The following is a 12,204-nucleotide window of genomic DNA, read 5'->3' on the forward strand; positions in this document are numbered from 1 at the left end:
AAGTGCGCCCTCTGGCGGACGATGTTGATCGCGGGGAGGCTGCGGGTTGGTGTGTGGGGTAGAGGGTATGTGGGAAATCTGTACTTTCTGGTCCGTTTTGCCGTGAGCCTGCAAGTGCTCACAAAAAAGAAAAATGAGAAAAGAAAGCAGAGCAGCACGCGCGATTAGTGGCCTTAGCCTCCTCACGCCTTTATTGCTTGTCTGAGTTGGCCAGGCCACTCGTTCTGCTCTTGCACGGGCACCAGCTGGTGGAGGCAGGCGAGGCGGCCACGGCAAGGCGGGCGATGCCGTCTGGTGGCCCAGCTCGGGGCTTCGGTGCGGCTCGGACGGGGAGCCTCAGACCCTGCTGGGCTTCTTGGGGTCTTTGTTCCCGGTCGGTATGAAGGCGTACAGCTCCTCGATGAGCAGCTCCATCCGGGCGGTGACCTCGGTCACCGTGTCGATGACCAGCTTCTGCCGCAGCTTCAGCTTCTTGCTCTCCCACAGCGCCTTGCTCTCCTCCTGGAAAATCTGGTGCTCCTCACGCAGCACGTGCAGGGCCCAGTTCTCCTGCAGGAGCCGCTTCTCCTCGCGGAGGGCTTGCAGCACCTGGCTCATCTCCCGCAGCGGCTCCAGGGACTGGCCGCCGTCCGGCAGGCCCAGACCCACCTTGCCCGCCTCCTCCCTGGGCTGCCCGGACAGGTTGCTGAGTATCTCGCGCAGGGACCGAAGCGTCTTGGAGTCCTCCTGCGGGGCCTGGGGGCCCTTGGGCTCCTCGAAGGGGGAGGAGAGGCCCGCACCCTGGTCCGGCAGCAGCCCGTGGGGCGCCTCATGGGGCGAGGGAACCGGTTTGATCTCGGTCGAGGCCGCCTTCTCGTCCGGCTGGGTCCAGTAGGCCTTTCTCTGCTCCAGCAGCTGCTGCAGGGTCCAGTTCTCCTCCCGGAGGAGCTGCAGAGTGCTGCTCTCCCGGCCGCCATGAACCTGCAGGTCCGGGTCCTTCTTCGCCGCCTCCAGGGACGAAGCGTTGTCCTTGCGCAGCAGCGGCGAGGAGGCCCGGCCGTCCTCGCGGCCCAGCGCAGCCTGGGGCTCCTCCCGTAAGACCTGCACGATGTGGTTCTCCTCGCGGAGCGTGCGGCTCTCCTCGCGCAGGGACTTGTTCTCCGCGCGCAGGGACTTGTTCTCCTCGCGCAGGGACTTGTTCTCCTCGCGCAGGGACTTGTTCTCCTCGCGCAGGGACTTGTTCTCCGCGCGCAGGAACTTGTTCTCCTCGCGTAGAGACTTGTTCTCCTCGCGTAGAGACTTGTTCTCCTCGCGTAGAGACTTGTTCTCCGCGCGCACGGACTTGTTCTCCGCGCTCAGGGACTTATTATCCTCACGGAGCGTGCGGTTCTCCTCGCGCAGGGACTTGTTCTCCTCCTGCCGCAGGCACTCCTTGGCCAGCCCCTTTTGATGCAGCTTGTGGTGGAAGGACGAGGACGGGGAGAAGTAGGGGGGCTGCAGGCGACAGTTCTCACTCACCCACCGCCCATCCTGGAAGACGAACGTCTCGTCGCTGAGCTGCACGCGGGGAGGGTTGTAGTCCAGCTCCAGGTCCGCCTGGGAGGTGGGGCTTTCCATGGGGTCCAGGGGCACGGAGAGGAAGCGGTTCGGCGGGTAGCAGTGCTGGCTGACCGCCCGGCGGCTCAGCCTGGGCAGGGCGGCCTGCCTGGCACAGCGCGGGGTGGGGTACAAGTTGTGGAGCCTCAGGAAGGGCTCGGCTGTACCCCTCTGTGGGAGAGAACAGGGAAGCCCAGAGTTAATGAAGGAGCTGACGCACCCGAGGCTGGCTGACCACATGAGAGGCCGGGAGACCCCACAAGAAACCCAGTTTGGGGGTCTGGACTGGCCACAGAGGGCGCTTTTGCACTTGGCCTCTTGGGTTCCTCGCGAGGAAACGACATCGATCCTCGTTATTCGCGGTTCTATGAAGTCCCGCGAACACAGAATTAGCGACTACTGCACCAGTGCTCCGAAAAGACGCACAGCGTTAGGTTCCTGTTAGCCTCTGGTCACATTTTCCTCAACCAATTAATAAATAACTTTGTCTGCTGTTGAAAGACACCTTATTTAAAATGTACTTTTGATTCATTACACTGAACTTGCAGTCAACAGCACCGTGACTCATGCGGGAAGGAAGCCTACCTAGCAGGTGTTTTCTCTGTAAGGCACATCACATCACTGCCTTCTTGTGCTTAGGACGACTAGACAGCACTGCAGCGCTATGCTTGAGGGCCATTTTAGACAGTGAAATCACCAACAAAAAGCACAAGAGTGTGAAAACAGTGACACTAAATAAACTGTGAAAAGGACACTATTTTACAGTCTGAGAGCTGAAACAAGAAGGCACCTCCAGCTGGAAACCTGTGCATCAGGTAACTCAAATTTTTCATCATTCTGTGCATGTCTACGAATAATCATGAAAGTGAGACGAGTATTAATTTTGGGGTTGCAAACTAATTTCAGTGAAAAAAATTTAGGCAAATTCACAAATATGGAATCCATGAAAAATGAGAATCAAGAATATATCATGGAGGATAAAGGCATCGATATTGGAGTCAACCAACTGTTTGAGTCCTCGCCCCATTATTTGATTAGTTACAAGAACATGGACAAATTATGTGAGCTTTAGTTACCACGCTTTCAAATTGGGATAGCTGCACCTACTGCCTTGCCTCAGAAATATTTTAGGATTAAAAGAGGTAACGTATGAAAGCACTAAGCATGGGTTCTGGCACACTTCTGTCACCCTAGAGGAAGAATAAACACTGTTCTCCAGCTACCGGAGCTGTAGATGTGTACCCACAATTGACATCACCCAACAGCCACTCACATTGTCCCAAATGGCCGTGCTATTGGTAAGTCCCACCTTCTTCCTAGCCCCATTCAGGCTTATCCTCCACTCTTAGCCATCCCTGATAGCAGCCCCTTTCACACCAACCAACATGGTGCTGAGCTTAAAACAGAGTCCAGCTGATAATTTTGGAAAGGAAGGGCACCATCACAGACGTATCACCGAGCAATGGGAGTTCAACATGTGGCAGTGACGACATCTAAGGATACCAAGGAATTCATAGAGGAATTCATGATGGTGGCCATGCACCTCAAAACCACCACATAAACAGAGGATCAGAGGGGCTTCCCTGGTGGCGCAGTGGTTGGGAGTCCGCCTGCCGATGCAGGGGACGCGGGTTCGTGCCCCGGTCCGGGAAGATCCCACATGCCGCGGAGCGGCTGGGCCCGTGAGCCATGGCCGCTGGGCCTGCGCGTCCGGAGCCTGTGCTCCGCAACGGGAGAGGCCACAGCAGTGAGAGGCCCGCGTACTGTAAACAAAAAAAAAAAAAAAAAAAAAAGAGGATCAGAGCCACAGAGCTTAAACCCCACAAACCACTGTCACACTTCTCAATACAGAAGAATAAGCTGAGTGTTTTAAATGCAGATTTTGGAGCCTTTACTTACAAGACTGATTCACTCATTCACTCATCCGTCTGTATTTCTAACCAGCTCCCTCAGGTGATTCTGGCTTCCGGTGGTCAGAACCGCTCTGAGCCAGGTAGAATGCAGTTTGCTCAGGTGAGGGTTACACCAGGGCTGAAGGCCAAGGGGTCAAGACTGGGGTCACACAGATGCTCATCCTGGCTCTGTTGCTGATGAGCAGCGTGAAACTAGAGAGCTCTCATCCTCTCTGAGACCCAGATTTTCACTAGTACAAAAGAGCGTCAGACTCTGTGATCTTAAAGGCACCACCTTCCAACATTGAAAGTCAGCAAATTGTACCTGTAAAGTGGAAATAATAACACGTGCCCTGCTTAGTTCACAACACCGTTGTGAGGATTAAATGAGATAATGAATGCAAAGTGTGTTTAAAACTGCCAGGTGCCATAGAAATGTAAGTGTTTTAAAAACTGCCAGGTGCCATCTTACATGTAAGAAATGTAAATGTAAGGTATTGTTACTAAGAAAAGGAGATTTCACTAATGGAGGAATTCTGAGATGAATTCAAAAAGCAGTGAACAGTGGGATGCATCCTGGAGAAGAGGTAACAATTGCAGCAATGAATTTAAATAAAAATAAGATCATGAGAGCTGCTTCTAAATACACCAAAAGCATTTCATCCAAGTACATTGCAATGCTCTCCAAGTATTAATTTCTCGTTTCTTAGGTTATTTTCAAAATTTTACAGATAGAGAAGATAGAAAACAAGTCAGGTTATTCACATTATATATATAGGCATATAGAGAGATATATAATTTGTACAGCGTATAAAGTTGGTTAGCCAAAGAGCTAGATAAACAGAAGGCATGATTCTATGCTATTAACTTTCCAATAAGCATGTCATTAACTTTGTAAGGTTGTGCTTAATCTTCCAGAGAGCAAGGGTGCAGGGACATTCTGTGATCAGAACCTTATTTACTTTAAATAAATTCAGCCTCCATGATTTTCATCTTTCTCAATGGGAGAAGCACAATGGTTCTTGTGGCTGAAACTGTGATCAGAATGAACCCCATTGTGAAGAGCCCAGACCGTTTCCTTATAAATTTAAGGTGCCTTGATCCCAGACTGGGAAGATTAGCCAAGGTCAATAAGGAGTAAATCTTGAGAGGTCCTCTTCATCCTCCAAGGATGAAGCACTACAGGACTCCATCTAGGCAGCAATATCCTGCTCTTGAAGATATTACTATGGAAAATGTAGTTTTAGTCAATGATGTGTATACCCATCAAGAGAAAGAAAGGGAAGAAGTTTTGCGCTACTGAATTCATTTAATCTTCACAACACTGATTTAATAAGGTGTTATTATTCCCATTTTACAGATGGAGAAACTGAAACTCAGAGAAGTTAAATAACCAGCACCAGTTCACTCAGTAAGTCACAAATCCAGTTCTGGCTCCCTGAACTTATATATGTGAGGCACACATGTAGGAAATCTCCATGAATTAAGCAAAGCACTTTCACTACTTGGGGACTTTGTATTATGGAAAATTTCAAACATACACAAAAAGAGAGAGGATAGTCTAATAAATTTCCATGTACCCAGCTTCAGCAGTTATCAAATCAAGGCCACACTTGCTTCATCTATACCTTCATCCAATTCCAGAACCACTCCCCTGCCGCTGGGTTATTTCAAAGCAAAGTATAGACATTGTGCTGTTTTATCCATAAATATATCAATGCCTATTTTTTTTTAACAAAACCACAATACCATTATCTTCCCTTTAAAATTTAACAGTGATCCCTTAATATCAACAAATACTGATTCACGTTTCCCCAACTCTCTCATTTCTTTTTCATGATTGGTTTCTATCAGAAAGATACTCTTCCTGATCCAGGTGAACAACCAAAGAGAAACCTCTAGTGCTTTATACCTGTTCGTAGTATCCTTGATGGCCTTTAAATCATCCTACCTAGTCAGCTGCCTTTATTTTATATCCATATCCTGAACTGGGTACCCAAGGGATTTTCAACTATCCCCTCAACATAAAGGCACTAAATAAAAACTTAACATGTGGGTGGCGGATCCCTAGCTATGGACAATTTGGATATTTGGGCCCTTGTCCTTACGCATGCCATTGGGTGACCTCGGTTACATCCTCTAACCCTCTGACCTTGGTTTCCATTTCTGTATAATGAAAGGTCGTAGCATTATCTCTAATATCCTCTTGTCTAACTTCCTCTGGTCGAAGGGATCCATGTTTATAAACTGGCACCACTATGGCCCCAGCAGTCCTCTTTTATCAACCTAGCTGACATCATGTCCCCTCCCTTAAATGACCAACACTTTCCAAGCAAGTCCTGTGCTGTCTCTGTTCCGTGCCCATGCACCTAATCCAGAAAATACTGATGGACTGATAGGTCTCCTTTACCTCCTTAACCAAGAGACCAACCCTTCCTCTTACGACTAAGTCCTTCTATCCTTCCTCTTATCCCCAGACAGGACCCAGAAGGTGGCCAACTCCAGCATTGCCTCATGGCCTAGTTTCTTAGATAAAACACTTAAATACTGTAAAAATTGTAATAGTCACATTTATTTTAATGGGTATTAGAAAAATATACCTATTTTATCAAACCCACAATCCTATGGATAGGATTAAGATGAGGCTAAAGTAGAGCAGCATCTTTTCTTTTTCTGAAAATGAGACCATCTAAGGGAAAATACTAAATATACAGGATTTCAGATATACCAAGAACCATGCTTAAACTTTGGGAAGGGATTGAGGCAAGACAAATTCTTTCTTTCCCATATTTCCCCGATTCCATTCAGACCTAGCTGGACTTAGTCCTCCAAGGAAATCTCTTCCTTGGCCTTGTGAAAACTTCTCACCCTAATCTATTCCCACTCTAAACATTCTTGCACCAAATCACATTTATGTCAATGAATCAACTAACATTAATTTGGCATCTGTTCTCAGGGAACTTCCAATCAATTTGAAAATCAATGCATAGCAACCATTATTTCTTGGTGTAAGTCAGGGAGGTTGACGTGCAGCAAGCATTAATTCTGGCAGTACAGTATGGGGAACAGGGGACTGGATATCATAAAACTGAAAAGAGTCCTGGGTCTGTGCTGTATGAGTGCATAGCCTTTACAAAATCACTTAATTTCTCTGCCTCAGTTTCCATATCTAGAAAATGTGGATGCTAGCATGATTCAGAGCCACCCCCTATGTTTGTGCAGGCTGTACAATGCCCAACTCTAGAGGGTGCCATTCACAACTGGTGTTGCAGTGCACAACCTGTGCAACCATCCACAGCAGTTAGTTACTAACATCTACCCTATTTATTTCAGACGCTTTGTTGTAGAGTTCAAAAATAAAAGGAGAATATGTGACATCTTCTTTGTTTTTAGAGAGCTACAGACATGCAAGAATGGTTACTGTGGATTCAAAAGAGAAGTTGCTTAGCATTTCCTTTGATTATATAGAGCAAGGAAAAGGAAGTAACACTGAATGACTATTATGTGATGATATGCTAACTGATTTCCATAGTCATAAGTAATATCTTACTGAAAAGAGCTACCGTGGTTCTACCAAAGATCACATAGCCAACAAGGGTGTAAAACCAGGATATCTGACTCCAAACTGCAGGCTCACTCTAGCTCTTTATAATGCCCAGATATTTTATTTTGCATGTGTGTTGATATCATTCCTTTGCAGTGATTCTCGTATGTCTTGTCCCATCTTGTCCCCAGATGAATAAATTGTAATTATCTGAGCACAGTGACCCGTCCCTTACTTTTTTTGACATCCCTAGTCCTGGAAGTTAGAACAACCCGTTTCACATACAGTGGAGGTGTAATGAGTCCTTGCCAATGCACTAATCAACCAAAGTGCACTGAAAGGTAAGGAGGAGATATCAGATCGAACTACACAAAACTGTTAACATTATACTATTTTGGGCCCTCAGAAGTGGTGATTTTGTTTACCTTAACATTTTTAGTCTATTTAGGAAAGCCGTATCCACATTACAATTCACATTTTTAAACTGCAGAGCTGTTACATCATGGGGTTTTCCCCGTGTCCATCTACACAGTCCCTAAAGGAAGCTGTCCCCTGCACACAAGCATGCTGGTTGTCCACACTGCCATCTTGAACCTATAATCCAATGAGGCTAGAGGTCTTAAATTCCCAGTAGCTTTGGGCTTAAAAGTCCCATCTTTGACTGCTCTTGTGAAAGTCACTTAACTTCTCTGAATGTCACCTCTAAAATGAACCCCAATGTAGCTGCTCTGCCTAGTTCCTGGTGGTGTTGTGAGATGCTAAGAAAGTGGTCGGTAAGCTGTCATAAAGACCAAACAGGGGCTTCCCGGGCGGCCCAGTGGTTAAGAATCCACACTTCCAATGCAGGGGGCGCGGGTTCGATAGCTGCTCGGGGAATTAAGATCCCACATGCCGCAGAGCCAAAAAATTTTAAAAAAAGACCAAACAGATGGCCAGTTCTACTAGTAAAGCTTAAACATTCCTGGCCTAAAACACTATAGCAAATGCTGACTGTATTTCTTTACAAAAGGACTTTCCAAAAAGTGAGCATCTGAGCTAAGCAAACCCTTGAGGTACTTGAGGTAAAGAATCCCAGGCCCCCTTAGCCGATGTTTGAAGCCAGCTCCTTCTTGGTACGTCTCCTCAACCGGTGGTATCACTGGGTTGGTTTCATGGGCTAAACTAATCTGTCCTTGGTGTCGTTGAGCCCCGCCAGGAGGTCTGGGCCAAGAAAAAGCCCCTGGAACACCCCCGAAAGTTCTCTTCAGCCTAGGAGGTGGAGTCTACAGCAGGCTGATCCAAGCCCCCAAAGAAGCCTGGCCTGGTTTCCCCATGAAGGAAAGGATGGTCTCTTCCTTGACCTGTGGGAAATGCCCTCACATGTGGATGCAGACCCAGTAGGTGGGAGAGGAAAAGGGGGGCTTCCTCGTGAAAGAACGGGATACGAGAAAGGATGTAGGAGGGGAAGACAGATGGCCATGGCGCTCATCATACCTTCCATCTGGCTTTGTTAGGAAGGCGACCAGGAGACTCTGCCCTCAGGGGCAATGTGCTCCCAGTTGTGACCTAAGTAAGATGCATTAGTGCTGAGGATCCAGGAAGGGCCCTGGGCACCAACATCTCCCTCATAGGTGCCTGAGTCCCACCCATGGTTGGGAATCCGTCCTTAACGTCAGGCCTGGCCTTCTCCCTGGCATATCCTTTTAAATGCATTTGGTCCTAGAAGGAAAATACATGAAATCACCAACTATGTGCTTCTGTCAGATCACCAGCCTTGTGTGTGGCAAGTGGAGACCATGGAGGAGGAAGAGCCAGTGGAAGGGCGGGCAGGGCAAAGGCAAAGGAGAGGTGATAAGAGCAAAGTCTCCTTCTGATGCTAAGGGGTGTCTAAGGAACAGGACTCTGCGTGGGACCTTATGGGGTGGAATTTCTGGGGCTGCTGGCCTCCCATCTAAATAGTTCGGGAACAGGACTAGACAGTGACTAGCCAGTTTAGCTGACATGCGCCGAGGTTCTCTCCACTCCTGGAGAAGTATGGCTACTGCAGACCAGAAGAGACGTCCAGATGCTCCCAGCAGACTTCAAGCCTGTTGACCAAGTTTGTTTTGTTTTTTTTGTTTTTTTTTTGTGGTACCCGGGCCTCTCACTGTTGTGGTCTCTCCCATTGCAGAGCACAGGCTCCGGACGCACAGGCTCAGCGGCCATGGCTCACGGGCCCAGCCACTCCGCGGCATGTGGGATCTTCCCAGACCGGGGCACGAACCCGTGTCCCCTGCATCGGCAGGCGGACTCCCAACCACTGCGCCACCAGGGAAGCCCCAGACCAAGGTTTTTAAGCCCTACTTTGCCAGCATTACTGAGGGTTACGGTCAGAGAACATTCAACCATCTGGGGTTACTTTTCAAGCATGTGAAGCTGAGAGGCCCAGAATGCTGGAAGGAAAAGCCAGATCCGCCACTAATTTTCAGACCCGGTTGACAAGGCCGAGTCTCATTATCATATTTTTAAATTAACTCTGTTCTGAGCACCATGAGAAAGTCAATGTTGGTTTTAACAAATGCGAACAGATAAGAGGATAATTCACAGGTCAGTGTGATTGATTTTGATAGTCATATAACACTAACAGCAAAGAGGATGTCATCTTTGCTGATGTCATCTGAAAGATGTCATCATTTGAAAGATGACATTTGAAAGATGTCATCTGTCATGTATCTGGTAGTTTTAGCTCATTGTTTAACACACAATCTTCTGAAATCTTCCTCCTAACACTTATTCAAATTGGTAGAGATACAGGCATTGTTGGTGGATTCCATAGCTTCTGAAGAACAAACCCAAACAAAGAGGACTGAGAAAAGGCAACATCGAGGGATGAGGGGGGCCCTGGAGGCTGCTGTGGGAGCTCATTCTGACCTGGTATCGATCCTTCATTAATGATCTCACAGGAAACAGTGCCTTTATGAAACTCACAGATAGCGCTCACTGGGGAAATGGGAATGCTGGTGAGAACTGAATCATTATGTACAAAAGGAACCAGGAGGGCAGAGAGCTTGGGCAGGAAGTAACATTGATGGCTGGCAAGTTAATGTGCTGGAGGGAAACAGATCAGAAAACACAAATGTTTAATGTGAGGAAGAAAAACTGGAAATCAATAAGACCCGAAAAGACCTAAGGGTGAAACAAATAGTGAATCATAGGCATTTGAAATGTAAATGAGAAGCGCCAGGCATGATTGGGAGCTGGGAGGCCAGAGGTACTTTCTGGAAACCCAGAACTGCTGCTGCAATCCCCTTCCCAGATGAATGGCCTCAGCCTCAAAACGAAGCAGAGGGCTTCCCTGGTGGCGCAGTGGCTGCGAGTCCGCCTGCCGATGCAGGGGACGCGGGTTCGTGCCCCGGTCCGGGAGGATCCCACATGCCGTGGAGCGGCTGGGCCCGTGAGCCATGGCCGCTGAGCCTGCGCGTCCGGAGCCTGTGCTCCGCAACGGGAGAGGCCACAACAGTGAGAGGCCCGCGTACCACACAAAAAAACAAAATAAACGAAGCAGAATGTGGCAGATACACGCAGGGAGCTCACGGTAGGCAGTGAAGATGGGCAGAGAAGAGGCACTATCTCTTAAGAGCAAGGGAAGAAGCAAGTGGCATGTGCCCAGTTTGCGGCATAGCAGAGGAAGTGGGCACTGACCTGGCTTCAAGCCTCTAACTCCACCTCTGCCATTACTAGTGGGCTTCCTAGGGTTTCCAGTTCCCGTTCCTATACAATCTCTCCCTCGCACTGCATGGCCCAGTGCCGCCACATGATCAAATCAGTGCTCCATCTCCCTTCCTCCCCTTGTTTTTTGTTTTGTTTTGTTTTTGTTTGTTTGTTTGGCCACACCATGCAGCTTGCGGGATCTTAGTCCCCCGACCAGGGATCGAACCCGTGCCCCCTGCAGTGGAAGTGCAGAGTCTTAACCACTGTACCGCCAGGGAAGTCCCCTTTCCTCCCCTTGTTAACCAGATCAGTCCTTCCTGCTGCCAGCTGTAACCATCTCATTTGGGGAGGTCCAGTCAGCACACCGGTCCCTCTCACAGCTCTCGTGATGGCCCAGTTCAGATCATCTAAGCTTATAGACGCCCCCTTCACCCCGAGCACCAGCCTAGAGCACCCTGCCGGGTGTCTGGAACCTGCCACGGGACTTGTGCCCCCTTGGCAGGTATACCCATGAGGCACATCTGCCCATGTGCCCAGGCAGCAGGTGTCCTCTAATTTCATGCTCTCCAAGATCCCAGGATGCCCACTGGCGATCAATCCTGTTCCTACACATCCCTGGACAGAGCTTTCAGATAGTTACCTCTGCATTGGATTCCTCCACCCTACATTTTAGCCCCTCTGGTTGCACCGCCATGATCTTCCAACAGGGCCTTAGGTGACTCTGGAGAAGCAAGGCTGCCCCCTTTGTGACACAGCAGTAGGAACAATCCAATCAGGAGGACCCCTCCCAGGAAACAGCTGCTTAGCAGGAGGAGAACTGAGAATCTCCAGCCTGTCATCCGTTCATTGGCCTCCATTCTGAACCCCTCAGGCCCACCCCTCTTACACTCTCTCTGTCTTTGGTATACAGCAGGCCTTCATTCTCTTGACCCCTCCGCGAGACCCTGTACCCCTCAGCCCACATCCTAGGTTCACGGATTCAGACCTATGCTTTTGACTGCAAGTGTCAGTTCTAATTCTGCCGCCATAAATCCAGAGTAGTTGCACAACAGCAAGCACCAAAAGATCTAATTTTGAGAAGACTGGCTTATTTCCGAGAGTCACAGAAACTTCAAGTGGTAGGGCTGGAAGGTCTTCCCAGATCACCTAACCCACCCCCCTCATTCGAGGGATGAGAAACCCAAGACGCTGAGTGACTAAGTGGCCTCCCCCAGGTACACAGCTGGCTGGCAGCTGACCTAGAACTAGAATCTGAGGCCCTGACTACTCTGCTCCTTCTATGACATCCTGCTAGAGTTTTGACAGAGGAGGGCTATTCTGGCTAAAACTGAGAGGTTGCATCCTTCTGTGATTATCCCTACCTGAGGTAGAACCACACTGATTGGAATTTCTAGGCTTTCAGACCTGGTATCTCTTTTTCTTGTAAAATTTGGCCTCGAGTGCTGTGGAAAAGAGGAAATAAGTAGATTTCTGCTTCCCAGCCCATCCTCTGTACCTCAACTTCTCACCTGAAAAACAGAGGAC

At 48.7% G+C, this 12,204-nt stretch overlaps 1 protein-coding gene across 1 annotated transcript; it reads right to left on the minus strand.

The window, feature by feature from the left end:
• Window positions 1–336: 336 nt before the first annotated feature.
• CBY2 (chibby family member 2) lies at window positions 337–11,374 on the minus strand. The gene is made up of 3 exons (XM_007129778.2): window positions 11,321–11,374; window positions 1,343–1,746; window positions 337–1,114 (listed from the first exon to the last, which is right to left on the minus strand). The coding sequence occupies exons 1-3, from the start codon at window positions 11,372–11,374 to the stop codon at window positions 337–339; spliced, it is 1,236 nt and encodes a 411-aa protein (XP_007129840.2).
• Window positions 11,375–12,204: the final 830 nt, after the last annotated feature.

The sequence above is a fragment of the Physeter macrocephalus genome, chromosome 13 (assembly GCF_002837175.3).
Source record: "Physeter macrocephalus isolate SW-GA chromosome 13, ASM283717v5, whole genome shotgun sequence".
Classification (NCBI taxonomy): domain Eukaryota; kingdom Metazoa; phylum Chordata; class Mammalia; order Artiodactyla; family Physeteridae; genus Physeter; species Physeter macrocephalus.